A 26,724-nucleotide genomic window follows, 5' to 3' on the forward strand; every position below is an offset into this window, starting at 1 on the left:
GGGCTTCAGCCTTTGAAGGCCTCTTCCTGGACTTAGGCTAACACTGCTCAGAAGATGGATGTGTGCTTAACAATTTCCCATTTTATTACCTGCAGACAAAGAAAAAAAGATATAAATAGCTATTTAACCACACAAATAATTTACATTACTGTCTTTTTGATGACTGTGAAATAATAAAATTAAATTAAAGCAAGAGCAATAGCGATTTCGGTACAGTGGTTGCTAGACAAAAACTGCTATTTACACTCTCTCTGGAAACCACTCGAAATAAGAAAACTCATAAACTGAGTGTTGGATGCACTGCGTGGAATTTTTCTTAGTCAAAGTTTTCACAGAATTTGGAATGAAAAATGCAAGAAGCTGCTTTTTTCTTTCTATAATTCCTTTCATTCTGAGGACCTTGGCACTCATTTGTTGCTGAGACGCCTCGTGGCAGAGCCGTCCTTGTCCCTGTTGAAACCCCAAGCTACACAGCTTAAGGCAGAAAGCAAAGAGAGAAAGGAAGAGACAGGGAGCCTGAGTCTTACAAGGGTCTTGAAAACCTATTATCTCTTCTGGACATCAGGCACCTTCCAACTGACCAAAAACAATCTCAGCCGAGACATGCAGGGAAATGAAACACAGAAGAGAGAAAAAGGAAGCCCTGCTGCTGGTTGGGCTCCCGTCACGCAGTTCATCCTCTGCCGGGCGCCGATCCCTTTCCTTGACAGAGGGCTGCGTTGTAGCGGGCGCGGTCTCCTCCCTGACTTTAGGGGAGCTGCGGGGAGGCTGTAACATTCCTACCACAGGTCCTGATGTGGAGGATGGTGAGGAAAAGCAAGAAAAGTTCTGGGGAGCCGGGCGTGGTGGCGCACGCTTGTAATCCCAGCATTCGGGAGGCTGAGACCGGAGGATCGCGGTTCGCAGACAGCCTCAGCTACTTAGTGAGGCCCTCTGCAACTCAGTGAGACTCGGTTTCAGAATAAAGAATAAAAAATAGGGCAGGGGCTGTAGCTCGGAGGTTGAATGCCCCTGGGTTCCAATCCCAGACCTGAAAAAAAAAAAAAGAAAAAAAAAAGAAAAAAAAAAAGTTCTGGGCTGTTTTATTCTTGCACCTGAAGTACAGTTGGTAATTCTGTGAGACCCTGTTTGCAAATAAAAAAGAAAATAAGGCTGGGGGTATATAGCTTAGAGGCAGAATGCCCCTGGGTTCTCTCTAGGATATCTTCCAGCAATATCTTAGCTTTGGCATTTGGTAGTTGTCGTATCAGAGCTGTCTCTATCTGCCTGGATATACGATTTTTTAATATTTCTTGGAATTTATGTTTTAGTTCATCATCTGTAGTTTTTTGATGAGCCCGCCTGAGTTACGACTTTTCCAGTATGATTACCCCCACTGGACCGTCGTCCTGGGTTACTGCATAGGAACTTCATCTTTCATCTGCATCCCCACGTACATAACTTACCGGCTGATCACCACCCCAGGCACTCTGAAGGAGGTACGTACGTGCTAGTGGGTGTGTAAAAGTGGTTGTGTTGGGGGAGGTGTTCAGAATTGTTTTGGAAGAAAAGGATTCTCTTGTTATGTTCTAGTAAGAGAGAAGTCTATGTGAAATTCACCAGGAGGCTCTCATCTTATATATTTATATATACCACACCATGGGTAGACCTCCGATGGCTGTCACTGTCATCATAAGGCACCTCCCAAAGCCCAAATATACCAGCAGAAGAGAGAGCTGATCCCTCGAGTTGCACCACAGCAGGGCTATGTATAGCTTTCTAAACTTAGACAACCACTAACCACTCTGCCTCCCGCCAGCCATGGACGCCAGATCTGTGATGTCTGGAGCCGCACACACACGCTAAGCGGGGATGATGCCCATGGCCATGCTTCCAAGAGCAATGTACTACTTTGAAATCATCACAAAATAAGGATGTTCCAATAATATGGTAGTTGTACTCAAGCCAATAGAGTAAAAAATATTGTCGTGATAAAAGATTTGTTTCAGCCAGATGTGGTGGTACATGCCTATACCTAGCACTTGGAAGGCTGAGACAGAAGGATTGTATTTTGTTTGTTTGTTTGTTTGTTTGTTTGTTTTTGCAGGTCTGGGGATGGAACCCAGGGGCATTCGACCTCCGAGCTACACCCCCTGCCCTATTTTTTATTCTTTATTTTGAAACAGGTTCTTACTGAGTTGCAGAGGGCCTCACTAAGTAGCTGAGGCTGTCCGCGAACCGCGATCCTCCAGTCTCAGCCTCCCAAATGTTGGGATTACAAGAGTGAGCCGCCACACCTGGCTGAAGGATTGTATGTTTAAGGCCAGCCTCAGCAACTCATGAGGCCTTCCACTTCTTAGTGAGACCCTGTTTCCAAAAAGAAAACAGGGCTGGAGATGTAGCTGAGGCAGGATGACCCTGGGTCCCACCCCTAGTAACACACACACACACACACACACACACACACACACACACACAACCTGGTCAGCTGTGGCAAGTCACTCACCTTCTCTGGGCCTCAGTTTCCTCATCTTTAAAATGTGCTTGATGCCCGGCGTGGTGGCGCACGCTTGTAATCCCCGCGCTTGGGAGGCAGAGACAGGAGGATCGCGCAGGTTCGAAGCCAGCTGCGCGCGCTGGCTTAGGAGACCCTGTTTCCAATAAAAATGTAAAAATAGGTCTGGGAGTGTAGGCCGGAGGTAGAAGGGCTTCCAGGAACCCCAGTACCACCAATAAATAAATAATAAACAAATAAATAAATAAATAAATGAAATAAAATGTGCTTGATGAGCCAGGCATGGTGGCACATGCTTGTAATCCCAGTACTTGGGAGGCAGAGATAGGAGGATCGCAGGCTTGAGGAAATCCTCAGCAAGTAATGAGACTTTAATCAACCTAGTGAGACTGAGATTCTGTTTCAAAATAAAAAATACAATAGGTGTAAAATAGGTGTAGTGGAGGTAAAATGCCTGTGGGCTCAATCCCCAGCAACACACACACACACACACACACACACACACACACACACAGGCACGCACGCACACACACACGCACGCACATACAATGTGCTTGATGGATTATATTCACATTTACCAAAGTGTTTTTGAGCAGTTCCCTGGAACATCAGTAGATGTTACTACTGGAAGAAAAGGTTATGCAGTCAGATTGGATTAAGACAAGGTCAATAGGTTCCTTTACTCTGGGACCGCTCAGAAACCTTTAATATGCTCATGTGCATGATTAATCTCTGAGAAGAATAAAATATGCCATTCTTTGCCAAGGACCCTCCATGGACTAGAAAGTTTTATCATTATTTGTGAATTGCCAGACTTGATGATTTTAGCATTCTGTGAGGAAGTGAGGCCTCATATAAAATTTTGATCTGCTTAAAACAAAAACTGAAAGACCAAGAGATGTGGGTGTGGTGGCTCACACCTGTAATCCCAGTACTTGGGAGGTTGAGAGAGTAGAATGTTGGCTGAGGTCCGCCTCAACAATTTAGACTCTGTTTCAAAAAAAATAGGGCTGACTGTTTAGCTCAGAGGTAGAATGCCCCTGGGTTCAATCCCCAGCACCACCCCCATACACATACAAAAAGTAAATAACTTGTGGGCCTCACTAGGTTTCTGATAGTCTCACTAATTTACTGAGACTGTTCTCAAACCTGCAATCCTTCTGTCTCAGCCTCTGAAGTACTGAAATTATAGGCATGCACCACCACACCTGACTCCCCAGCCCTTTTTGAGATAGAATCTCTCTGAATTAACCAAGGCTGACCTCAAATTTGTAATCTTCCTGTTTCAGCTTTCCAGATCATTGGGATTATATAGCACCTGGCTAGGAATTCCTTCCCCCCCCCCCCAGTACTGAGGATGAAACCCAGAGGCATTCTACCTCTGAGTCACACCCCCAGCCCTATTTTTTATTCTTTATTTTGAAACAGGGTCTCACTGAATTGCAAAGGACCTCACTAAGTAGCTGAGGCTGGCCTTGAACCGTGATCCTCCTGTCTCAGCCTCCTGAATGATGGGATTACAAGCTTGAAGCACCACATCCAGCTCAAGAAATTCCTTTCTTAAGAAAAGTTAAAGACTATTTCAACTGATTTGTGGGGGGTGGGGTCTGGGGGTGGAACCCAGGGGCATCCAACCTCCGAGCTACACCCACTGCCCTATTTTTTATTCTTTATTTTGAAACAAGGTCTCAATAAGTTGCAGAGGGCCTCACTAAATAGCTGAGGCTGTCGGGGAACCAGGATCTTCCAGTCTCAGCCTCCTGAATGCTGGTCAACTGATTCTTAAATTACATTAAAATGCTATCAGCTGGGTATGGTGGCGCATGTAATCTCAGTACTTGGGAGGCTGAGTCAGGAGGATCAAAAGTTCATGGCCAGCCTCAGCTACTTAGTGAGGCCTTCACAACTTAATAAGACTGTGTTTCAAAGTAAAGAATAAAAAAAATATGAAGCTGGGCCTGGTGGTGCACGCTTGTAATCCCAGCATTCAGGAGGCTGAGACCAGAGGATCGAGGTTCTCGGACAGCCTCAGCTATTTAGTGAGGTCCTCTGCAACTCAGTGAGACCTGGTTTCAAAATAAAGAATAAGAAAACAGGCCAGGGGGTGTAGCTCAGAGTTATAATGCCCCTGGGTTCCATCCCCAGACCCGCAAAAAAAAAAAAAAGCTTTAATATTAATATTGAAATATTTTTGCAATTCTGTTAAATTACAAAACTGTGTATATAATGCTATATTTTCTTCCTAACAGCGCATTATTAAAAGCATCACTCCAGAAACACCAACAGAAATTCCCTGTGGAGACGTCCGTTTGAACGCTGTGTAATGTGCCCCAGCAGGAGCAAAGGCTCCCAGCCCCCTCCTCCTCCAGCCCGGGCCCTAGGCCTCACCTGCCCTCTGAGTGAATGAGTTTCCAGCTGAGCTTGACAAGAGAAGCGTGTTCTTCATGGAGACACAGTCCCAAGACTTTGGTGCCCAGACTCTTATGGCCTCCGGTCATTTCTTTCCACAAAACCTCTGGGACATGCTAACGAGTTAGACTGTGATGCGGCCGAACTGGCCTCTGCGCGAGTGTGAGGGTGTGTGTGGAGATGACAAAAGCACCTGTCCTCACTTCGGATTAGGTTAGAATCAAGTCTCCGTGATTGCTTTTTTGGTATGATTGTTGCTATCCCGCCTCATGTGCGACACTGTCCATGAATTCATAAACCAACTAGGAGAAAATAGGGATGTTGTCTTGCTAGCCATATATTTTCTGAGTAGCCTCGAACTCTGTAGCTAGAATCCACTAGAACCCTCTAACCTATGGGCTGCTGTGGAGTCAGGAAGGGAAAAAGAAGCTAAGCTGAAAAATGACGTGTACATTTGAGCGCTCGTGTCTGTGTATATTGTCGTGTCTGTGAATTCTTATCTTAATTCCAATGCTCTGGGCCCATTACAAACTATATGAGTTACCTCTAATTTTTCCTACATTAACAAGTTCTACCTACGCAAATGTGCATGCATGTCATTATGTGAAGGGTACAATTACAACAGCACGCTCTGCTGCCGTCTCCTTTCCAGTGTCTACTTTATCCCACACACCTCCAAGGGCCAACCATCGGCCTGCGGCGCCGGAGCGCTGTCTTCCCGCCCCGCGTTCCTTGCTCACCTTTCGCCGTAATGAACAACAGGTAGAGCTGGCCCGTTTTGTTAGTCACCATGGCTTGGCCACAACAGCTCTGAAGATGGACACCGACAGGGGAAACTTCAATGTTCCTCTGGCTACTTGGTTAAAGTCTACTTCAAATGACTAACTTTACCTGTTCAGGTTATTTTGCCTTATGCAGAAAGGATGAATTCAATTCTCACCTATCTCTCAAGTATAAAGATCTGGCCCCTGACTTACACCAAAGGTGTCCAACTAGGGATGTAACTCTATGCGCTTGCCTGGTGTGTGTGAAGCCCTGGGTTCCATCCCCAGGCACCACAAAAATAAATTCAGGGCCGGGCGTGGTGGCGCACGCTTGTAATCCCCGCGCTTGGGAGGCGGAGACAGGAGGATCGCGCAGGTTCGAAGCCAGCCGTGCTGGCGTAAGAGACCCTGTTTCAAAAATATAAAATAGGTCTGGGAGTGTACCCTGGAGGAAGAAGGGCTTCCAGGAACCCCAGTACCACCAAAAAATAAATAAATAAATAAATAAATTCAGAATCCCACTTCAGGGTCCTAGCTGCCTTTTGTATCCTGACACTAAAAAAATTAACAATAATTAAGAAACCAAGGCTGCCCTCAATCCAGGAGCAAATTGGAAAGTCCAGTTATCCTTAATTGCCGTGACCTTACCTGGTGACCAGGACTGTAACTCTTTAGATAATTTTCAAATTTAAAACCAAACAAGGCTAATTGGAAAATGGTCAGTGAAATGAATGACCTTTCAACCCACATAAGTGATTTTACCTTTGGTGGCTTGTGATTCTCAGGTGCACAGGGAGTGAAGCAAATGTTACCCTGTAGTATGAAGTTTCCTTTTCAAAATCTCAGAAAAAAGCCAGGCGTGGTGGCGCACGCTTGTAATCCCAGTGCTTGGGAGGCTGAGACAGGAGGATCGCGCAGGTTCAAAGCCAGCCTCAGCTACTGAGTGAGGCTCTCAGCAACTTCGTGAGACCCTGTTTCCAAATAAAATATAAAATAGGTCTGGGAGTATAGCCCAGAGGTAGAAAGCCCCTGAGTTCCACCCCCAGTACTGCCAGAAAAAAAAAATCTTGAAAAAATCCTAGCCTGGCATGGTGGTGCAGGTCTGTAATCCCAGTACTTTGGAGGCTGAGATGAAGGGATTATAGGTTTGAGGCCAGGCTCAGCAATTTAGAGCCAGTTTCAAAATAAAATAGGGTTCAGTATAACTCAAAGGTTGAGTGCCCCTGGATTCAATCTCTAGTAATAACACACACACACACACACACACACACACACACACACCTTGAATTAAATCCTCATAACAAAAAGACTTAATCATCTCACTTCAGTTTTCCATATAAATCAAACTGAATTTCAACAACCTTTAAAAAAAAGCAGTCTGGTGGTACACACCTGTAAACCCAGTACTTGAGAGGCTGAAACAGGAAGGCTGAAGGTTTGGGGACAATTTTAGCAAGTAGTGAGACACTCATCAACCTATCTAGACCCTTTTTTTTTTTTTTGTGGGTCTGGGGATGGAACCCAGGGGCATTCAACCTCCGAGCTACACCCCCTGCCCTGTTTTTTATTCTTTATTTTGAAACCGGGTCTCACTGAGTTGCAGAGGGCCTCACTAAGTAGCTGAGGCTGTCCGCGAACCGTGATCCTCCTGTCTCAGCCTCCTGAATGCTGGGATTACAAGCGTGCGCCACCACGCCCAGCTTAGACCCTATTTTCAAATAAAAAATAAAATAAAATAGGGCTGAGGTTGTAGCTTGGAAGTAGAATGCTCCTGGGTTTGATCCCCAGCACCACAAAATGCAGAATTGTTATTATAGAATGCAGTGGTGAATGGTGCTCTTCTTACATGTGCCGTAGACAATGCTCAGCTACCTGATAGTACAATCCAAGTCTGGTTTTTTTCTTAGCATGTCTCTTTACTCATTAATCAATACCTGGTGTTTAAGATTTCGTCCAAAATCAGAATTGTCCAGGATGGATGGTCATCCTCATTAAACGCAGTAGGACTCTTTTTTTTTTTTTTTGAGGGTCTGGGGATGGAACCCAGGGGCATTCGACCTCCGAGCTACACCCCCTGCCCTAATTTTTATTCTTTATTTTGAAACCGGGTCTCACTGAGTTGCAGAGGGCCTCACTAAGTAGCTGAGGCTGTCTGCGAACCGCGATCCTTCAGTCTCAGCCTCCCGAATGCTGGGATTACAAGCGTGCGTCACCACGCCTGGCTAGTAGGACTTTTTTTTTTTTTAAACCCACTACCCTTTTCTTTCTTTCTCTTTTTTTCCTTCCTACCTTCCTTCCTTCCTTCCTTCCTTCCTTCCTTCCTTCCTTTCTCCCTTTCTTTCTCTCTCTTTCTTTCTCTCTCCCTTTCTTTCTTTCTTTCTTTCTTTCTTTCTTTCTTTCTTTACAGGCCTAGGGATGGAACCCAGGGGCATTCTACCTTTGAGCTACACCCTCAGCCCTATTTTTTATTTTTTATTTTGAAACAGGGTCTCACTGAGTTGCACAGTTCATGGACAGCCTCAGCTACTTAATAAGGCTCTCCGCAACTTAGTGAGATCCTATTTCAAATTGAAGAATAAAAAATAGGACAGGGAGCTGGGCGTGGTGGCGCATGCTTGTAATCCCCGCGCTTGGGAGGCTGAGACAGGAGGATCGCGTGGGTTCGAAGCCAGCCTCAGCTATTTAGTGAGGCTGTCAGCATCTTAGTGAGACCCTATTTCCAAATAAAATATAAAATGGGTCTGGGAGTATAGCCCGGAAGTAGAAAGCCTCTGGGTACCACCCCCAGTACCAAAATAAATAAATAAATAAATAAATAAATAAATAAATAAATAAATAGGGCAGGGGTAGTAGCTCAGAGGTCAAATGCTCTGGGTTGCATCCCCAGAACTAGAAAGAAAGAAAGAAAGAAAGAAAGAAAGAAAGAAAGAAAGAAAGAAAGAAGAAATAATAAAACAGGGCCAGGGGTATAGCACACACACACACATACACACACACACAGGTGGGGCATGGTGGTACACATTTGTTATTCCAGTACTTGGGAGGCTAAAACAAGATTATTACAGGTTCACGGCCAGTCTCAGCTACTTAGTGAGGCCCTCCGCAACTTAGTGAGACCTGTTTTATTTATTTATTTATTTATTTATTTATTTATTTTTTGGTGGTGCTGGGGATTGAACCCAGGGGCATTCTACTTCTGAACCGATTTTTTATTCTTTATTTGGAAACAGGGCCTCACTAAGTTGCTAAGAGCCTCACTAAGTAGCTGAGGCTGGCTTCGAACCTGTGTGATCCTCCTGTCTCAGCCTCCCAAGCGCAGGGATTACAAGCGTGCACTACCACGCCCGGCTTATTTTTTATTTTAAAACAGGGTCTAAGTTGGTAATGGTTTTGCTAAGTTGCTGAAGCTGGGCTTGAACCTGCAATTCTCCTGCCTCAGCCTTCCATACACTGGGATTACAGGAGTGTGCCACCACACCTGGCTCATTCGTATTTTATTAAAACTGAATAAGAGAAACAGCTGTTTAACAAGTCATTAAATTTCTTAAGTACATTACTGTGGACTTCCTACATTTAAAATAACATAATATTAGGCCGGGCGTGGTGGCGCACGCTGTGCTTGGGAGGCTGAGACAGGAGGATCGCACAGGTTCGAAGCCAGCCTCAGCTACTTAGTGAGGCTCTCAGCAACTTAGTGAGACCCTGTTTCCAAATAAAATATAAAATGGGTCTGGGAGTATAGCCCGGAGGTAGAAAGCCTCTGGGTTCCACCCCCAGTGCAACCAAAAAGAAAAAGAAAATATTTGGGAGGCTGAGATAGGAAGATTGAAGATTCAAAGCCAGTCTCAGAAATTTAGCAATTCAGCAACACAACACCCTGTTTCCAAATAAAATAAATTAAAGTAAAGTAAAATAAAATAGTACTGGGAGTGTAGCTCAGAGATAGAAACCCCCTGGGTTCCATCCCCAGTACCACAAAACAAACAACATATCTAGTAACACTTTCAATAAATCCCTTATTCATACTGGCCTAAGTCATATATTATCAAAGAACTGCTGCTGTATGCCATTCAACCTGTAAGATTAACCAGAGCCAGGGATGGTGGCACATGCTTGTAATCCCAGCATTCAGGAGGCTGACAGGAGGATGGAGGTTCACAGCCAGCCTCAGCTACTAAGTGAAGCCCTCTGCAACTCAGTGAGACCCTGTTTCAAAATAAAGAATAAGCCGGGTATGGTGGCACATGTTTGTAATCCCAATACTTGGGAGGCTGAGACAGGAGGCTAGAGGTTCGTGGATATCCTCAGCTACTTAGTGAGGCCCTTGCAACTCAGTGAGACTCTGTTTCAAAATAAAGAGAATAAAAAATAGGGTTGGGGCATAGCTCAGAGGTAGAATGCCCCTGGGTTCCAACCCCAGTACTGAAAAAAAAACAAAAACAAAAACAAAAAAAACCTCAGGCTGAGGCCAGGCATGGTGGCACACACTTGTAATCCCAGCATTTGGGAGGTTGAGACCAGAGGATCACAGTCCGCAGACAGACTCAGCTACTTAGTGAGGCCCTCCGCAACTTAGTGAGACCCTGTTTCAAAATAAAGAATAAAAAATAGGGCAGAGGGTGTAGCTTGGAGGTAAAATACCCCTGGGTTCCATCCCCATACCTGCAAAATAAAAAATAAAAATAAATAAAATATCGGGCTGGGGTTATAACTTGGAGGTAGAATGCCCCTGGGTTCCATCCCTAGTACTGAAAAAAAAAAAAAAAAGAGTAGTGTCTGCCAGGCGTGGTGGCACGCTTGTAATTCCCGCGCTTGGAAGGCGGAGACAGGAGGATCGCACAGGTTCTAAGCCAGCCTCTCTGGCTTAAGAGACCCTGTTTCCAAATAAAAACACATAAAAATAGGTCTGGGAGTGCAGCCCAGAGGTAGAAGGGTTCCATCCCCAGTACCACCAAAAAAAAAAAAAAAAAGAGTAATGTCTCGTATAACTTTCTGAAATAATAGTCCTATATGGTAGCCACTAGCTACATGTGGCTATTGGACAGTTGAAATATCTGTAGGGCAATCAAAGAACTGACTTGTGAATTTTAGTTAACTTCAAAAAATGTAAGAGTTTTCTGATTATTAACAGTAAAAGGTACCAGGCATGGTTGCTCATGTATATAATCCCAGTACTTGGGAGGCTGAGATAGAAGGATCACAGGTGGTTTGAAGCCAGCCTCAGCAATTTAGTGAGACCATTTCAAAAACTAAAAGTAAGAAGGGCTGGGCGTGTAGCCTGGAGGTAGAATGTCCCTGAGTTAAACACCCAGTACTAAAGAGGTGGTGGGGGCTGGGAGAGTGAAAGGCAAGTCACAGAAAAGTGACTTCAAAGACAAGTCACTCATATTCAGAGTATATAAATGACCCACACAAGTAAGTTTTTTGAAGGGCCCTGGCAATTGAACCCAGGGACATTCTACCTCTGAACTACACCCCTAGCCCTATTTTATTTATTTATTTTTGGAAACAGGGCCTCACAAATTGCTGAGGCTGGCTGTGAACCTGCAATCTTCCTGTTTCAGCCTCCCAAACACTGGGATTACAAGTGTGTGCCACCATGCCCAGCTCATACAGGCCATTAAAAAAAGGCAGCTGGGCATGGTGGCACATGCTTGTAATCCCAATACTTGGGAGGCTGAGACAGGTGGATCGCACAGGTTCGAAGCCAGGAACAGCTACTTAGTGAGGCCCTCTACAACTTAGTGAGACCTTGTTTCCAAATAAAAAATAGGTCTGGGAGTATAGCCCGGAGGTAGAAAGCCCCTGTTTTCCACCCCCAGTATCACACACACACAAACACACACACACACACACAAACACACAGCAGATTGTCTAGCTCCACCTAAAAGTTGGGGAGAGAAAGAAAACAAGGTATTCAAAAAGGAGATATCCAAATGCTAATAAATATATTAGATAGCTATTAGGAACCACAGAAAGAAGCCATGTGATACCATCATACTCACCAGAATGGATAAAATGAAAAGACAATTACCAAAGTTTAAGCAAAATGTGGAGCAATTAGAACCTGGATGGAAGGAGAGTATGTTAGCACTATTTTGGAAAACCTATATCGGCAGTACCTATTACAGCTGAACATTCACATACGCTATGAAAATGCAATTCCACTCCTAGGAATCACCCAACCCAAACACATAGATGCATCTACTGGAAGTGCGGAATGTGCCAAGAAGCATCACTCACAGCAGCCTCAAGGGAGAAGCAGCCTGATACCTATCAGCAACAGAATGAACAAATGCTAAAGAACCTAGGAGATAAGCAAAACTTGTTTTGTGTTAGAAGCCTGGCATGATGGACCTGCCTATAGTCTCATCTACCTAGGAGGCTGAGGCAGGAGGATCACAAGTTGCAGGCCAGCCAGGACAGTTTAGCAAGACCCTGCCTTGAAATGAAAGGGTTGGGGATGTAGCTCGTACTTTGCCTAGCAAAAACAAACAAAAGTAAAGTCAAAGAGGAGACTAGGCTGGGAAAGAACTGAGAGAACTTGGTGGTGCTCGACAGTGGAACCTTGCATCAAATAAGGCTTTTGTTGCAATGGTAGAAATCGAACTCAAGCTAACCCAAGAGTAGTAGTATTTTTTTTGTGTGTGCGGTACTGGGGATGGAACCCAAGGGCATTCTACTTCTGAGCTATACCCCTAGCCCTATATTTTATTATTTTGAAACAGGTTCTAAGTAGCTGAGGCTGGCTGTGAACCTGAGATCCTCCTGTCTCAGCCTCCCAAGTACTGGGATTACAAGTGTGTGCCACCACCCCCAGCAAAGTAGTGTTTTATTTTTTATTTTTTTGTGGGTCTGGGGGTGGAACCCATAGGCATTTCACTTCGGAGCTACATCCCCTGCCTTATTTTTTTATTCTTTATTTGAAACAGGGTCTCACTAAGTTGCAGAGTCTCACTAAGTAGCAAAGGCTGTCCGTGAACCACCATCCTCCAGTCTCAGCCTCCTGAACGCTGGGATTATAAGTGCGTGTCACCACGCCCGGCTCAAAAGTAGTGCTTTAAATATTGCTTTTTTTGTTCTCTTTTGGTGCTGGGGAATGAATGCAGGGCCTTGAGCATGGTAGGAAAATGCTCTACCACTGAATATTATACCCAATTCTGGTTTAAACATCTTTTTTCCTAACTGGGCACGATGGTACACACTTGTAATCCTAGTTTTTTGGAGGCTGGGAAAGCAGGTTCGAGGGTAGTCTCAGCAAGTGGTGAGATTCTCATCAACTTAGCGAGACTTTTTTTTTTTTTCTTGCAGTACTGGGGATCAAACCAAGGGGTATTCTATCTCCAAGCTACATCTCTAGCCCTATTTTTTATTCTTTTTTGAAACAGGGTGTAAACCGGGCGTGGTAGTGCACGCTTGTGATCCCAGTACTTGGGAGGCTGAGACAGGAGGATCGCAGGTTCGTAGCCAGCCTCAGCTACTTAGGCCCTCTGCAACTTAATGAGACCTTGTTTCAAAAAAAGAATAAAAAATAGGGCTGAGGATGTAACTTGGAGGTACAATGCCCCTGGGTTTTATCCCCAGTACTAAAAAAAAAAAAAAAAAAAAAAAAAAAAAAGAAACAGGGTCTAAGTTTCAGATGGCCTAAGTAAACAAGACTGGCAGTGAACATGCAATCCTCAAGTACTAGGATTACAAACATGAGCCACCATGACCGGTGGTGTGACTATTTCAAAGTAAGAATAAAAGCCGGGTGTGGTGGTGTACACTTATTAAACCCAGTATTTGGGAGGCTGAGACAAGAGGATCCCAGATTTGAGGACCACCTCAGAAAGAAAAGAGACTCATCAACTTTAGTTAAGACCTTGTTTCAAAATTAAAATAGGTCTGGGGTATAGTTCGCAAGTAGAATGGCTCTGGGCTCAATTTCTCCAAGTCACAGCCCAGCCCTATTTTGAAACCAGGCCTTGCTAAGTTGCCGAGGGCCTAAGATGCTAAGGCTGGCCTTGAACATGAAAGTGCTATCACACCAAGTTAGGTTTAAATCTTAAAAAAAAAAAAAAGCTACACTTTTTTAAGAGCCAGAGATTAAAAAAAAATCAATCAAATCTTACTCCTATCCATTTCCCATTTCTGCTCTGTTATTGTGGTGGTGGTACTAAGGATTCAACCCCTCTTAATTTTTATTTTGAAATAGGGTCTCAGCCAGGTTGATGAGCCTAAGTTGCTGAGGCTGTTCTTGAACCTTTGATCCGGTCTCTTGTCTCAGTCTCTCAAGTTCTGGGATTACTGGCGTGCACCATCACACCCAGCTTTTTTTTTATTTTTTATTTTTTTATGGTATTGGGGATGAAACCCAGGGGCATTTTACCTCTGAGCCACACGTCTAGCCCTATTTTTTAAAATCCTTCTTATGTTTGAAACAGTGTCTCACTGAGTTGCGAAGGGCTTAAGTAGTAGCTGAGGCTGTCTGCGAACCTAACCACAATCATCTAGTCTCTGCCTCCCGAATGCTGGGATTACAAATGGGATTACAAACCTGTGCCACTATGCCTGGCTCACACCCAGCTTCTGCTTTTTTTGTGAGTTTTATTCACTATTAAGCAGCCAGCCATGCCCATCCAACTCGACTTACCTCATCTTCAAAGCCAGCAATGCTAGTGGAAAATAGCTCTGTATGTTCTAAGGACATTCCAGAAATGACATGCCTTGAGTCACACATCTATCCTGGAGTTTATCCCACCTCATTTGAACTCTTGGACTAAGAGTGGTGAAGGCATATTTTCCTGAGGGAAAATCAGCATTTTTTTTTTTTTTACCAGAAAAGGCAAAAATAAATAGCAAAGAGGCAAAAATATCAGTATATATGGGGAAGATGATATGTTAAAAGTCTCAACTTCTGGGAGAGGAAAATAAAACTTTCCTATCAAATCTCTGACACAATCTCTTCTTCCCTACTCTTTGCACACCACAAATTAATTTTCCAAATGTATGGTTCTAGTTATAAAGCAATCCTAACAAAGGAACCATATTCTCTATCAAAATTGAAATTTTTTAGTCTTTGATAGGTGGTTTCCCATGATCTCACCCTAGTACTAATGATGCTTCCTTTGTATTCAGTGCCTTTTTTTTAATTTTCTGGGCAGTGATAGAGTTGAACCCAGGACCTCCCGCAACCTAGGCAAGTGTTTGAACCTGAGCTACATACAACCCAGCCTTCAAAGTCAGTGCTTTTTAGGATTTGTCATGTCAGTGATATGTTTTTTTTTTTTTTGGGGGGGGGGTTGTTGTTTTTTAAACTGGAGATTGATACCAGGGGTATACCCCCTCTAAGGTATAACCCCAACTCTACTTATTATTTTTTTATTTTATTTTAATTTTATTTTGGTGGTACTGGGGTTCCTGGAAGCCCTTCTACCTCGGGGCTACACTCCCAGACCTATTTTTACATTTTCATTTTGGAAACAGGGTCTCCTAAGCCAGCGCGTGGCTGGCTTCGAACCTGCGCGATCCTCCTGTCTCCGCCTCCCAAGCGTGGGGATTACAGCGTGCGCCACCACGCCCGGCTTATTTTTTATTTTTTAATTTTTGGTGGTATTGGGAGTGGAACCCAGAGGCTTTCTACCTCTGGGCTATACTCCCAGACCTTTTTTTATATTTTATTTGGAAACAGAGTCTCACTAAGTTGCTGAAAGCCTAAGTAGCTGAGGCTGGCTTCGAACCCATGTGATACTCCTGTCTCAGCCTCCCAAGTACGGGAATTACAAGTGTGCGCCACCACGCCCGGCTTACTTATTATTTTTTTTTAATCTTAAGAGTCTCACTAAATTGCTGAGGGCCTTCCTAATTTGCTGAGGCTGTATTGAACCTGCAGTCCTTCTCTCTGAGCCTCCTACATATTGGAATTACAGATACCCGTCACCATGCTCAACTTAAAATTACTTTTTTTTTTTTCCCCCTGGTGGTACTGGGGTTCCTGGAAGCCCTTCTACCTGTGGGCTACACTCCCACGGGCTACACTCCCAGACCTATTTTTTTTTTTAATACTTTTTTATGTGGAAACAGGGTCTCTTAAGCCAGCACGGCTGGCTTCGAACCTGCGTGATCCTCCTGTCTCCACCTCCCAAGCACGGGGATTACAAGCGTGCGTCACCACGCCTGGCTTAAAATTACTTTTAAAATAAAAGCATGAAAGCTGGGTGTGGTGGCACACGCTTGTAATCCCAGCATTTGGAAGGCTGAGAATGGAGGATCATGGTTTGTGGACAGCCTCAGCTACTTAGTGAGGCCCTCTGTAACTCAGTGAGACCCTGTTTCAAAATAAAGAATAAAATCCTGAGCAGGGGGTATAGCTCGGAGGTTGAATGCTTCTGGGTTCCATCCCCAGACTCACACACACACAAAAAAGCATGAATTAAAAGGACAAGCATACACTATTTTATTTTTATTTAAGCCAAGTATGTTGTAAGCTTAAGTTATTTACACAAGATGCATGATCTACATTTTATATGTTAATACAAATTTCAGAACAAAGTAAGTTTTCTCTATTTTTCAAATTCACATATTCTTATCTGAAATACAATATTTATAAAACAAAACAGATCTTGTAACAAAAGCAACATTATTAAGAGAGCTGTTTCTTTTTATGGTTGTAGTGGAGCCAGTCTTCCTCACTAAATACCTATTGGGATTCTGTACACTCATGGTTCTTGAATATAACCAAGAATGTGGTTTTGATAAGGAAATATATACAAATCCAGCTAGACATTCAAGAAAACAGGCTTGGCTTTTGATTCAAACCAAATCTGAAAATATATTTAAAAACAACACTCCCGGCCACACATTTTTTAATGCTTTCACAAAGCAAGCCCCAGGAGTTCACAATGGTCCGTGTGTCCATAGATCCTATTGGGGTGACCATCAGTCCTCTTCCTTCTCAATGTAGGTCTTTGCATTAACCCGTGCCATTTGCCTGGCCAGGTACCTGTCTCTTGCTGACATTACGGTTTCCGCATTGTTACGTTTTGCAAACTTGCTCACTGCCTCCGGTGGTTTCTCTTGCTCTTTGCCCTGCTCTTGCTTTTCCTCTGCAAGTCTATGTTTTGCTCCCAGTGATGTTTCAGGGATAGGGGGCTTCTCTTGGTTTCTTTCCTTGTCTTTTTCCATGTGTCTCATTTTGCTGGTTCTTTCCTCATCATTTGCTCTACAATTTGGGCTGCTTTCCTGTGTGTCCCGGTTTCTTTCTGAAGACTGAACACTCACTTCTTGTCTCTCTCTCTCTCGGCACCTCTGATTTTCACGTGTCTCTTTCCTCATTTTCATGTGTTCTTTGCTTTTTTCTTCCTCCTCTCCTCCTTTCTCAATGTATTGGTTACGATCACTTCGGTGCCTATCTCTTTCTTGTTCTCTTGAGGAGTACTTTGGCCTGTCTCTCTCCCTTTTCCATTCTCTGTCGTTCCTTTCTCTGTGATCTCTTCCCCTCAGTTTATCTTCTTGTTCATGCCTCTTCCAGTGGGAGTCTCTGTGGCTGGACTCTCTGTGCCTGTGGGACTCCTTTTCTTTCCGGTGGTCCAGATCAGTGTGATTATTCTCCTGGTCTCTGGACTGCCTCTCATGGTGTGAGCTGTCCCTTTTCTCATGTCCTCTTGACTTGGAACTTGTGGTGTGGTGCTTGGCACCATGTTCTCTTTCCTCACTAGATGACCGTGAGTGGCCCTGAGTCCTGTGGTACTTGGTGTAACTTTTGGAGGCATCTGTGAACTTTTCCTTTCTACGGTTCATTTTATTTTCTTCCATTTCATCATCCTCACTGCTCTTAGAATCAAAGTCACTGTCTGCATCTGGGTTTTCCTCCTCCTTCACACCAGCTTGGAGAATGCATTTCTCCTGTGGTTCTCTGTTCTCTGAATTTATTTCATCAGAGTAACCTCTTGCTCTCTCTTCTTTTATTCCAGACCTTAAAAAAAAAAAAGGAAAAAAAAATACATATGTATATACAGATACACATACAAAACACTACACTATCAATTAAAAAATAGTGTTCATAGCTGGCGTGGTGGCACACATCTGTAATCCCAGTACTTGAAAAGCTGAGACAAGAGGATCACAGGTTTGCAGCCAACCTCAGCAATTTATCAAGGTCCTCTGCAACTTATTGAGACCCTGTTTCAAAATAAAAATTAAGCCAGGCATGGTGGTACATGCTTGTAATCCCAGTACCCGGGAGGCTGAGCCAGGAGGATGGGCCAGCCTCAACTACTTATTGAGGTAATCTACAACTTAGTGAGTTTGTTTCAAAATAAAGAATAAAAAATGGTGGTGGGGGAGCGGAGCATGGTGGCACACGGTTTTAATTCCAGTATTCGAGAGGCTGAGACAGGAGGATTGTGGGTTCGAGGTCAGCCTCAGTTACTTAGTGAGGCCCTTTGCAACTTAGTGAGACCCTGTTTCAAAATAATAAGAAATAGGACTGGGGTATAGCTTGAAGGTACAATGCCCCTGGGTTCCATCCCCAGTACTGGAAAAAAAAAAAAAAAGCTCCCAAATGCTGAGATTACAAGCATGTGCCACCACGCCCAGCTCCAAGGTATGACTTTTGTCTTTCTGTCTTTTTTCTTTTTTTGTGGGTCTGGGGATGGAACCCAGGGGCATTCGACCTCTGAGGTATACCCCCTGCTCTAGTTTTTATTCTTTATTTTGAAACCAGGTCTCACTGAGTTGCAGAGGGTCTCACTAAGTAGCTGAAGCTGACTGGGTTTTCTTTCTAAAATGAATTAAAGCAACTAAGACCTTTTCAAAACAAAAATAAATAAATAAATAAATAAATAAATAAATAAATAAATAGGGCTGGGAGTGTACATCTGGGGTAGAATGCCCTTTGGTTCAATACCCAGTACCAAAAGATAAAAAAATGCTGAGTGTTGAGACAGGGTCCCCTAAATTGCCCAGGCTGACTTCATACTTGTTATCCTCCTGACTTAGCCTGTTGACTCACCATAGCAACTAGCATGCTGATTCTTATTAATCACTTACTACGCACATTAATAGGGCAACAACTTCAGTTCTTTTGGAATTGTTGGCAGAACTATCATGATTATAATACCTACTAGTAATCAGGAATTTGATTATTAGTCTGAGAAGTATGCTGTGTGTATTGTATTATGGATTTTTTTTTTTTTTTTTTTTTTTTTTGGTGGTACTGGGGTTCCTGGAAGCCCTTCTACCTCCGGGCTACACTCCCAGACCTATTTTTACATTTTTATTTGGAAACAGGGTCTCCTAAGCCAGCAGAGCTGGCTTCGAACCTGTGTGATCCTCCTGTCTCCACCTCCCAAGTGCGGGGATTACAAGCATGCGCCACTACGCCTGGCTGTATTATGGATTTTCATGGGTGGCCACCTAACTATTCCAGGTGAAACTCTTAGAAAGTCATAATGTATTAAATTTACATTTGAAAGCTAAATCTCCAAATACATTTTTTGGGATTCATACTATTTTGTACTCAAAACCTAACAGTGGGAAGGAGTGGGACATAAATGTAATTACCAGCACAATAGTCTCAGATTTTCTAATCAGAGTATTTCTTTAAAACACAGATTGCTGCTTGGCATGGTGGCACACACTTATAATACCAGTATTTGGGAGGCTGAGACGGGAGGACCTAGGGTTGCACCAGCTTCGGCTGCCTAGTGAAGCCCATCACAACGTAGTGAGATCTGTGGTAGTGGGCCCCTGGGTTCAATCCCCAATACAGAGGGAGGAAAAAAAATTTAAATGGAGCTGGGCGCGTAGAGCATGCTTGTAATCCCAGTACTCGAGAGGCTGTAACAGGAGGACTGCAGGTTCAAGTTCAGCCTCAGCAATTAGAGAGGCCCTGCTTCAAAATAAATATATAAATAAATAAATAGGATAGGGCTAGGGGTATAGCTCAGAGATAGAATGTCCCTGGGTTCAACCCTCAGTAACACACACACACACACACACACACACACACACACACACACACACACGTTTAAGTGCATTTATAGTAATGTTAAGCTCATTAATTTTTGTGATAAATAAAATGTTCAAAACATTGAAAAAACTGTTGTGAACTGCAGAATAAAATGATCTTGTACTAAATCTGTAGGTTTTTAAGTTAAGGAACTTCAAATTCCTAGCTGTTCAATTAGGTCAGGTTGGCACAGTTGAACCAACATGCAATGCTGTAATTTTCTATCCTTCAAAGTGTTAAAATGAGCCACTACCACAGATTATTATGAGTATCTTTCTTTTAAATGTTCATTTGCCACTTCTCACCCGGCTTCACGAAAGCTGCATTTAGGTACTTCCTCTTCTCCAACTGCTTGATTTAAGAGGTGCCGATAAAATCCACTGAGATCTTTCTGCTTGGTTACATCCAAACGTGCTGAGAGAGGGAAAGCAAAAGACAGAAAAGCATATTATTTAATAAGCACAATGCAGCTTCATTTTATATGTGTAAAATATACATTATACAGAGACATATGTGTAAACTATTCTTCTAGATCAGGAGTTGATAAACTATAAGCCTGCTTTGGCCTGCTATTTCCATAAATCAATTTATTTTCTGGTAGTGAGGATTGAACCCAGAAATATTCTACCTCCAAACTATACCTAAGGCCTATTTTATCTTTAATTTTGAAAGAGAGTTTTGCTAAATTAATACATGTTGGCCACAAGCCTGCAATCTTCCTTGTCTCAGCCTCCAAGGACTGGGAGGAAAGGTGTGTGCTGTGGCACCTGGCTGTTTGCTCGTTTTCTTCCTCTCTCTCTCTCTCTCTCTCTCTCTCTCTCTCTCTCTCTCTCTCTCTCTCTCTCACCTCTCTCTTTTTTCTTTTTTTTTTTTTTTTTGCGGTACTGGGGATGGAACCCAGGGGCATTCCACCTCTGAGCTACATCTCCAGCCCTATTTTTTATTCTTTATTTTGAAACAGGGTCTCATTGAGTTGCAGAGGGCCTCACTAATTAGCTGAGGCTGTCCGCGAATGGCAATCCTCCTGTTTCAGCCTCCTGAATGCTGGGATTACAAGTGTGCGCCACCATATCCAGCTTTCTTTCTTCTTGATCCTTGAGTGGTATTTATTCTAAGGTTTCTAAGGATTGAACCCAAAGGCATTCTACCCCGCAGCTACTTAGTGAGGCCCTCTGCAACTCAGTGAGACCCTGTTTCAATATAAAGAATAAAAAATAGGGCAAGGCTGGGCGTGGTGGCGCATGCTTGTAATCCCCTGCGCTTGGGAGGCAGAGACAGGAGGATCGTGCAGGTCTGAAGCCAGCCGTGCGCGTTGGCTTAGGAGACCCTGTTTCCAAATAAAAATGTAAAAATAGGTCTGGGAGTGTAGCCCGGAGGTAGAAGGGCTTCCAGGAACCCCAGTACCACCACCAAAAAAAAAAAAAAAAAATAGGGCAGGGGGTGTAGCTTGCAGGTCAAATGCCCCTGGGTTCCATCCCCAGACCTGCAAAACAAAACAAAAACAAAAACAAAACAAAACAAACAAAAAAAGCAAATAAAAAAATGAAACAGGACTGGAGGTATAGCTTGGAGACTGAATGCCCTTGGGTTCAAATCCCTAGTACTATACAAACACACACACACAGAGAGTTATGATGATATATATGACTTCAATAAGTATTTTTATATTTGGAATAATGTTCTAAGGCAATGACTTGCAATGATCATAGATCAAAATGAGAACTAAGTGAAAAGTCCAATAGAATAGTTACTGAAGAAGAGTTCAACTATGTTTTTAGTTAAAAATCTCCTGTACTATATAATACCACATATATTGTATCCAAAATTCATATACATAAATTATGATCACAACACTATAGTCCAAAAGTTCAGCGACAGAGTGAATGAATGGCTAACCACAGAGCAAATTCCGCTGCTCCCCCCTCCCTCTCCCATTTCACCTTCCAGCGCGGCAGCCCTCTTTTCTCTTTCTTCCTCTTCAGCTCTTTCTTGCAGTTTTTTTTTGTAAGCAGATGTCACAAATGCTTCTTTATCATCAAATTCTCCCTTTTCCATCTCCCTCTCTCTTTGTATTTTCTTTTCCATTCTTTTTTCCTGTTCCTTTTTTCTGATCTCAACTGCTTTCAGTAAGTTGTGAATATATTTGGGCTAAGGGAAAAATAAGATTATTTAGGAAAAGTAAAAAAAAATTAATATTCTATTACAATTTTTATCAAGAGTTCATTAACACAGTCAAAACAGGACCATAGTCTTATCAAAATTCAACATAAATGTCCTAGTGGGATTTATATTAAAATTTTCAATAAAAATTTAAGTTAACAGGGTGAGAAATCTGTTATTTTTTTTTAAATCTCAAATATTTTCAGTGTTTTCTCATTTACCTAACTTGTATTCTCTTAACTAATAAATTAGTCAGAAAAGTTATAACTAGCTGGGCCTGGTGGCGTACACTTGTTATCCCAGTACTTAGGAAGCTGAGATAGGAGAATCCCAGGTTTGAGGCCAGCCTTAGCTACTTACTGAGGTCCTCCAACAATTTAGTGAGACCTGTTTCAAAATAAAGAGAAAAAAAAAATAGGCCTGTAGCTCAGAGGAAAATTGCCCTGGGTTCAACTCCTATTACTGCAAAAGAAAAAAGAAGGAAAAATAAAAGTTTAGTCTAATATTTTATTTAGTGGAAATATTGTTAAGTTGGGTCCTGCACTCATGTGACTTTGTGTCACATGACCTCTGCAGGGCAAGGGAGGGGCTGAAACCCCCGTGAGAATTGGGCATTCCCGCGAGTAAACCCCCATCTCGCGAGATGCATGCCTTTAAAAGGAGAGCCCGCGTCCTCTAGCTTCGGACAGGCGCGCGGGCCCCACAGTGCCTCGCCCTGATCCCCGGGAGAGCCGTGCCATTAAAACTTTACATGCCATGTGTACCGGAACTCTCTCGTGTTTTTCACACTCCGCCGTACGCACATTATTTTTATTTTACTCGCATTTAATTTTTTATTTTACTTATCATTTGGTGCCGAACCGGGAGAACTCTTGGGTCCCTCCCCATTTTTTTCCTTTTTTTTTTCTGTTTTCTCTTTTTATTTTTACTCTCTTTTTGAGCCCCGGACTCTCCGACCCGCCAGCAGCTCGACTGTGAGGTCCCACACCAGTGCTCCGCTTGCAGGCATTGCTCCCACCACTGCCGCCGCTGCTGCCCCATGCCTGCCCGGACCGTAAGCCTTCTTCCCCAGCCCCGCGCTCTCGGCGGCCTTCTTCCCGCCCCGGGCTCTGCTGAGAGTCCGCGGCCATCTTTCCAGCCCCGAGCTCTGCTGAGAGCTCGCGGCCATCTTTCCAGCCCCGAGCTCTGCTGAGAGCCGGTGGCCATCTTTCTGATCCCGCGCTCTGCTGAGAATCTGCGGCCATCTTTCCAGCTCCGAGCTCTGCTGAGAGCTCGCGGCCATCTTTTCGGCCCCGCGCTCTGCTGAGAGCCGGTAGCCATCTTTCTGGCCCCAAGCTCTGCTGAGAGCCGGTGGCCATCTTTTCCCGCCCATGTGCTCTCTTCCGGAGCGCCGGCGGCCATCTTCCGCGGCCACCACCGCCGGGGCGTGCAGGCTCCACCGGCCGCCAGGCTGCTAGTTCCACCCGCCCGGAGCCAGGCTCCTTGGGTGATGCTGGCACCTGTTCTACTTGCTGACCTCCTGCACGGGCCAGGACCTCTGCCTGCCGCTTGGACCTCCTAAAACCGCCGTTCCCGCCTGCCCACGCCGCCCACCGCTGGAATGAAACCCCGCCACCCGCGGACTGCGCCACGCCGCGCGCCTATGTCTTCTCCGTGCCTGGCGTTGCTTAGACCCGCCTGCCGGGGACGCCTGCCTCCTCCATCTAGGCGGCCGCCACTCTGCTAAACAGCCCCTGGCCCACCAAGTCCAGCCCGCGCTCCAGCTGGTCCCTCCACTCGGACTCGCGCCCTGGTGCCCTTCACCCTGTGCCTGCCCACCCCTGCTGCCTGGGCTTGGCCATTCCGGTAAGCAGCCACATGGGATTACTGGGGGGGGGGTCGCCAGCTTTGGCCCGCCATCTTGCACACGTGGAATCACTGGGGGGCCGCCATCTTGGCCCCACCATCTTTAACACCTCCCACCTCATGGCCTCACTGGAGGCCTCGCCATCCTTAACCCCTCCCACCTCATGGCCTCACTGGAGGCCTCTCCATCCTTAACCCCTCCCACCTCATGGCCTCACTGGAGGCCTTGCCATCCTTAACCCCTCCCACCTCATGGCCTCACTGGAGGCCTCTCCATCCTTAACCCCTCCCACCTCATGGCCTCACTGGAGGCCTCGCCATCTTTAACCCCTCCCACCTCATGGCCTCACTGGAGGCCTCGCCATCCTTAACCCCTCCCACCTCATGGCCTCACTGGAGGCCTCGCCATCCTTAACCCCTCCCACCTCATGGCCTCACTGGAGGCCTCGCCATCCTTAACCCCTCCCACCTCATGGCCTCACTGGAGGCCTCGCCATCCTTAACCCCTCCCACCTCATGGCCTCACTGGAGGCCTCACAATCTTTAATCCCTCCCACTTTCCACTCCTGACCAATCCTAGAGTCGGCGGCCATCTTTCCGGCCCGAGCCAGGCAGCTTGGCACTTGCTCTGCCTGCCAACCGCCTGCGCGGGCCAGGACCTCTGCCTGCCGCTTGGACCTCCTAAAGCACCGTTCCAGCTTGGTTCTCCGGTCACCGCCGGGACCTCTGGCCGGTTTGCCCCACCCGCCCTGAGCCAGGCTCACTGGCGGTGCTCCTCGGGGCCCAGCCTCAGCGTCTGGCGCGTGCCTGGAAGCCATTTTGTCTCCACGCCGCGGGCCCGGCAAGCCATGCCGCCTGCGCACCCCCACTGATCCCACCTGCGCCAGCCGCCAGTGCCGTCCACACCAGCCACTAGCATCCGCGCGCCCTGGCTCCACTGCGCCCCCAGCAGCTTCTCAGCGCTTCTGTCACAGCCAGCGCTGGTCGACAACACTATAGTCCGGTAAACTGCCTCCTTCCCTTGGTTAGCGGGTTCTGGACTTGGGTCTTCCGGTCCACTGGGACCTTAAAATCCAAGCGCTTGGTGACCCATTGTCCCCCGGTCCACTGGGACCACCCTGCGGATGACCAGGTCATCCTCCGGTTTTGAGAAGGAATGAAGACGTTCTTCCCTATCTCTTAACCTCTGTTTCCGAACGATTGAGCAGGGAAATCTGGGACGCCCATTTCCTGTTCTTCGTTTCCGCCCGCGAACCAATTATGGGGAGTCGAACCTTTATACTAGCAGATGCCCTGAGAGCCTGTCTGCCTTGATACGAGTTGGGAAATAGGTTGCGGTGGCCCAGGAATAGTTAGGAACTTTTATAAGCGGTCTGGTATCCCTCCAAATGCTCTCCCCCATCAGCTTCCATTTATTTTCCCGCCAGCTGCCATTTTGTGATGGCGCGTAGTCGCTGCCTGGTGATGTCACAGTCGCCATCTTGGCCCGCGCCAGACTGCAATTTTGCTGGGCGGCCCGCGTGGGCGCGGCCTAGGTGCTGTGGGAAACGCCGGGGCTGGGGCGACACCCTCTGCCCGTGGGGAGTCTGCGTTGCCATTCTTGCCAGACACCAGCCCCGGGACGCGCTCTTTGTGAGTATAGGTCCGTCACAGCTGACAGAACCTTAACATAGCATCTAAGTTTTAATTCCAGAGAGAAACAGGCGGAAATGGAGCGTACACTCCGACTTTGCCAAAAAGCAGATCCCTGGTAGCTGCCCTTCAGCTGGCGGTGGCGGCTCAGCCCTCTGGAGCGCCACCTAGGTGTGGAGGACTGCAACAACAACTACCTCCAGGAGCCTGCCTGAAGTGGGGCGAAGCCACGCCCACCAATCAGACTGTGCCCGGCGTGTGGCCAGGAGGGCCACTGGAACAGTGCCCTAGGAAAAGGTTGAGCCCCAGGTGCCTCAACACAGGGGGAGCACCTTTCCAGACCAGGCCCTGCTGCTGGCTCTACTCAGCCTGGCTGAAGACTGACGGCTCCTGGATCCCTCAACCTCCATCCTCTTTGCCAGCTCAGGGTAGCTCTCCAGGTACTGAGTAAGCCAGTCTCCTTTTTGGTCGCCTGCTCAATCTCATGATTTGTTTTTTTTTCTTTAATAGCCCTTGCCTGTTCAAACCTCCTCAAGCGCACATCACTAAGCTGTCCAGGGTAACCTCCAATTCGCACTGCAGCTATGCACCCACCTGCACCCCCTTCTGGGGGACTGGACTCCCAACTCCTCCCGGCCTGGGGCCCCTGACGACGCCCCTTGACAGCAGGAAGAAGCTAGAGGGTCCAATCGTCATCCATTATCCCTACCATCAAAAGGCCGGAATGTTAAGTTGGGTCCTGCACTCATGTGACTTTGTGTCACATGACCTCTGCAGGGCAAGGGAGGGGCTGAAACCCCCGTGAGAATTGGGCATTCCCGCGAGTAAACCCCCATCTCGCGAGATGCATGCCTTTAAAAGGAGAGCCCGCGTCCTCTAGCTTCGGACAGGCGCGCGGGCCCCACAGTGCCTCGCCCTGATCCCCGGGAGAGCCATGCCATTAAAACTTTACATGCCATGTGTACCGGAACTCTCTCGTGTTTTTCACACTCCGCCGTACGCACATTATTTTTATTTTACTCGCATTTAATTTTTTATTTTACTTATCAAATATACCCCCAGCCCTATTTTAGTTTTTACTTTGAAACAGGGTCTCTCACTAAGTTGCTGAGAGCCTCACAAAGTTGCTGAAGGTGACTGCAAACTTGTGATCCTCCTGTCTCAGCTCCTCAAATTCTGGGATTACAAGTGAGTGTGAGTGCCACTATGCCCGGTTTAGAGTAGCTTTAATATAATTTGATACCACTACTCTACTAGTAGGTACTATACAATGCAAAGATCATTTCTTACTCCCTCAATTTTTTTCATAGTAAAAGCATGATTATGATATATGCAAACAGATCACTGAATTACCAGCTAGGAAATGTAAGAAAACTGAGAGGACAATAAAGTATGAATAACCATGAAGAGGGGAGAAGCAGTACGAG

The 26,724-nt window shown here is 45.5% G+C and overlaps 2 protein-coding genes across 2 annotated transcripts in view; one reads left to right on the top strand and one right to left on the bottom strand.

The window, feature by feature from the left end:
- The window catches only part of SLC6A4 (solute carrier family 6 member 4), a gene marked incomplete at both ends in the record, with an annotated part of 31,143 nt that extends 26,325 nt beyond the window's left edge, over positions 1-4,818 (top strand). The window contains 2 exons of the mRNA XM_080712590.1: positions 1,311-1,478; positions 4,744-4,818. Coding sequence (XP_080568716.1) covers positions 1,311-1,478; positions 4,744-4,818 — 243 coding nt within the window. The remainder of the gene's footprint in view (positions 1-1,310; positions 1,479-4,743) is intronic.
- Positions 4,819-16,587: 11,769 nt separating this feature from the next.
- Positions 16,588-26,724, bottom strand: part of NSRP1 (nuclear speckle splicing regulatory protein 1) — a gene marked incomplete at both ends in the record, with an annotated part of 39,082 nt that continues 28,945 nt past the window's right edge. Inside the window, 3 exons of the mRNA XM_080713596.1 lie at positions 16,588-17,623; positions 19,966-20,074; positions 21,601-21,808. Of these exons, the coding sequence (XP_080569722.1) occupies positions 16,588-17,623; positions 19,966-20,074; positions 21,601-21,808 (1,353 nt within the window). The remainder of the gene's footprint in view (positions 17,624-19,965; positions 20,075-21,600; positions 21,809-26,724) is intronic.

Source organism: Muscardinus avellanarius (genome assembly GCF_963383645.1).
Source record: "Muscardinus avellanarius genome assembly, chromosome: 16".
Classification (NCBI taxonomy): Eukaryota; Metazoa; Chordata; class Mammalia; order Rodentia; family Gliridae; genus Muscardinus; species Muscardinus avellanarius.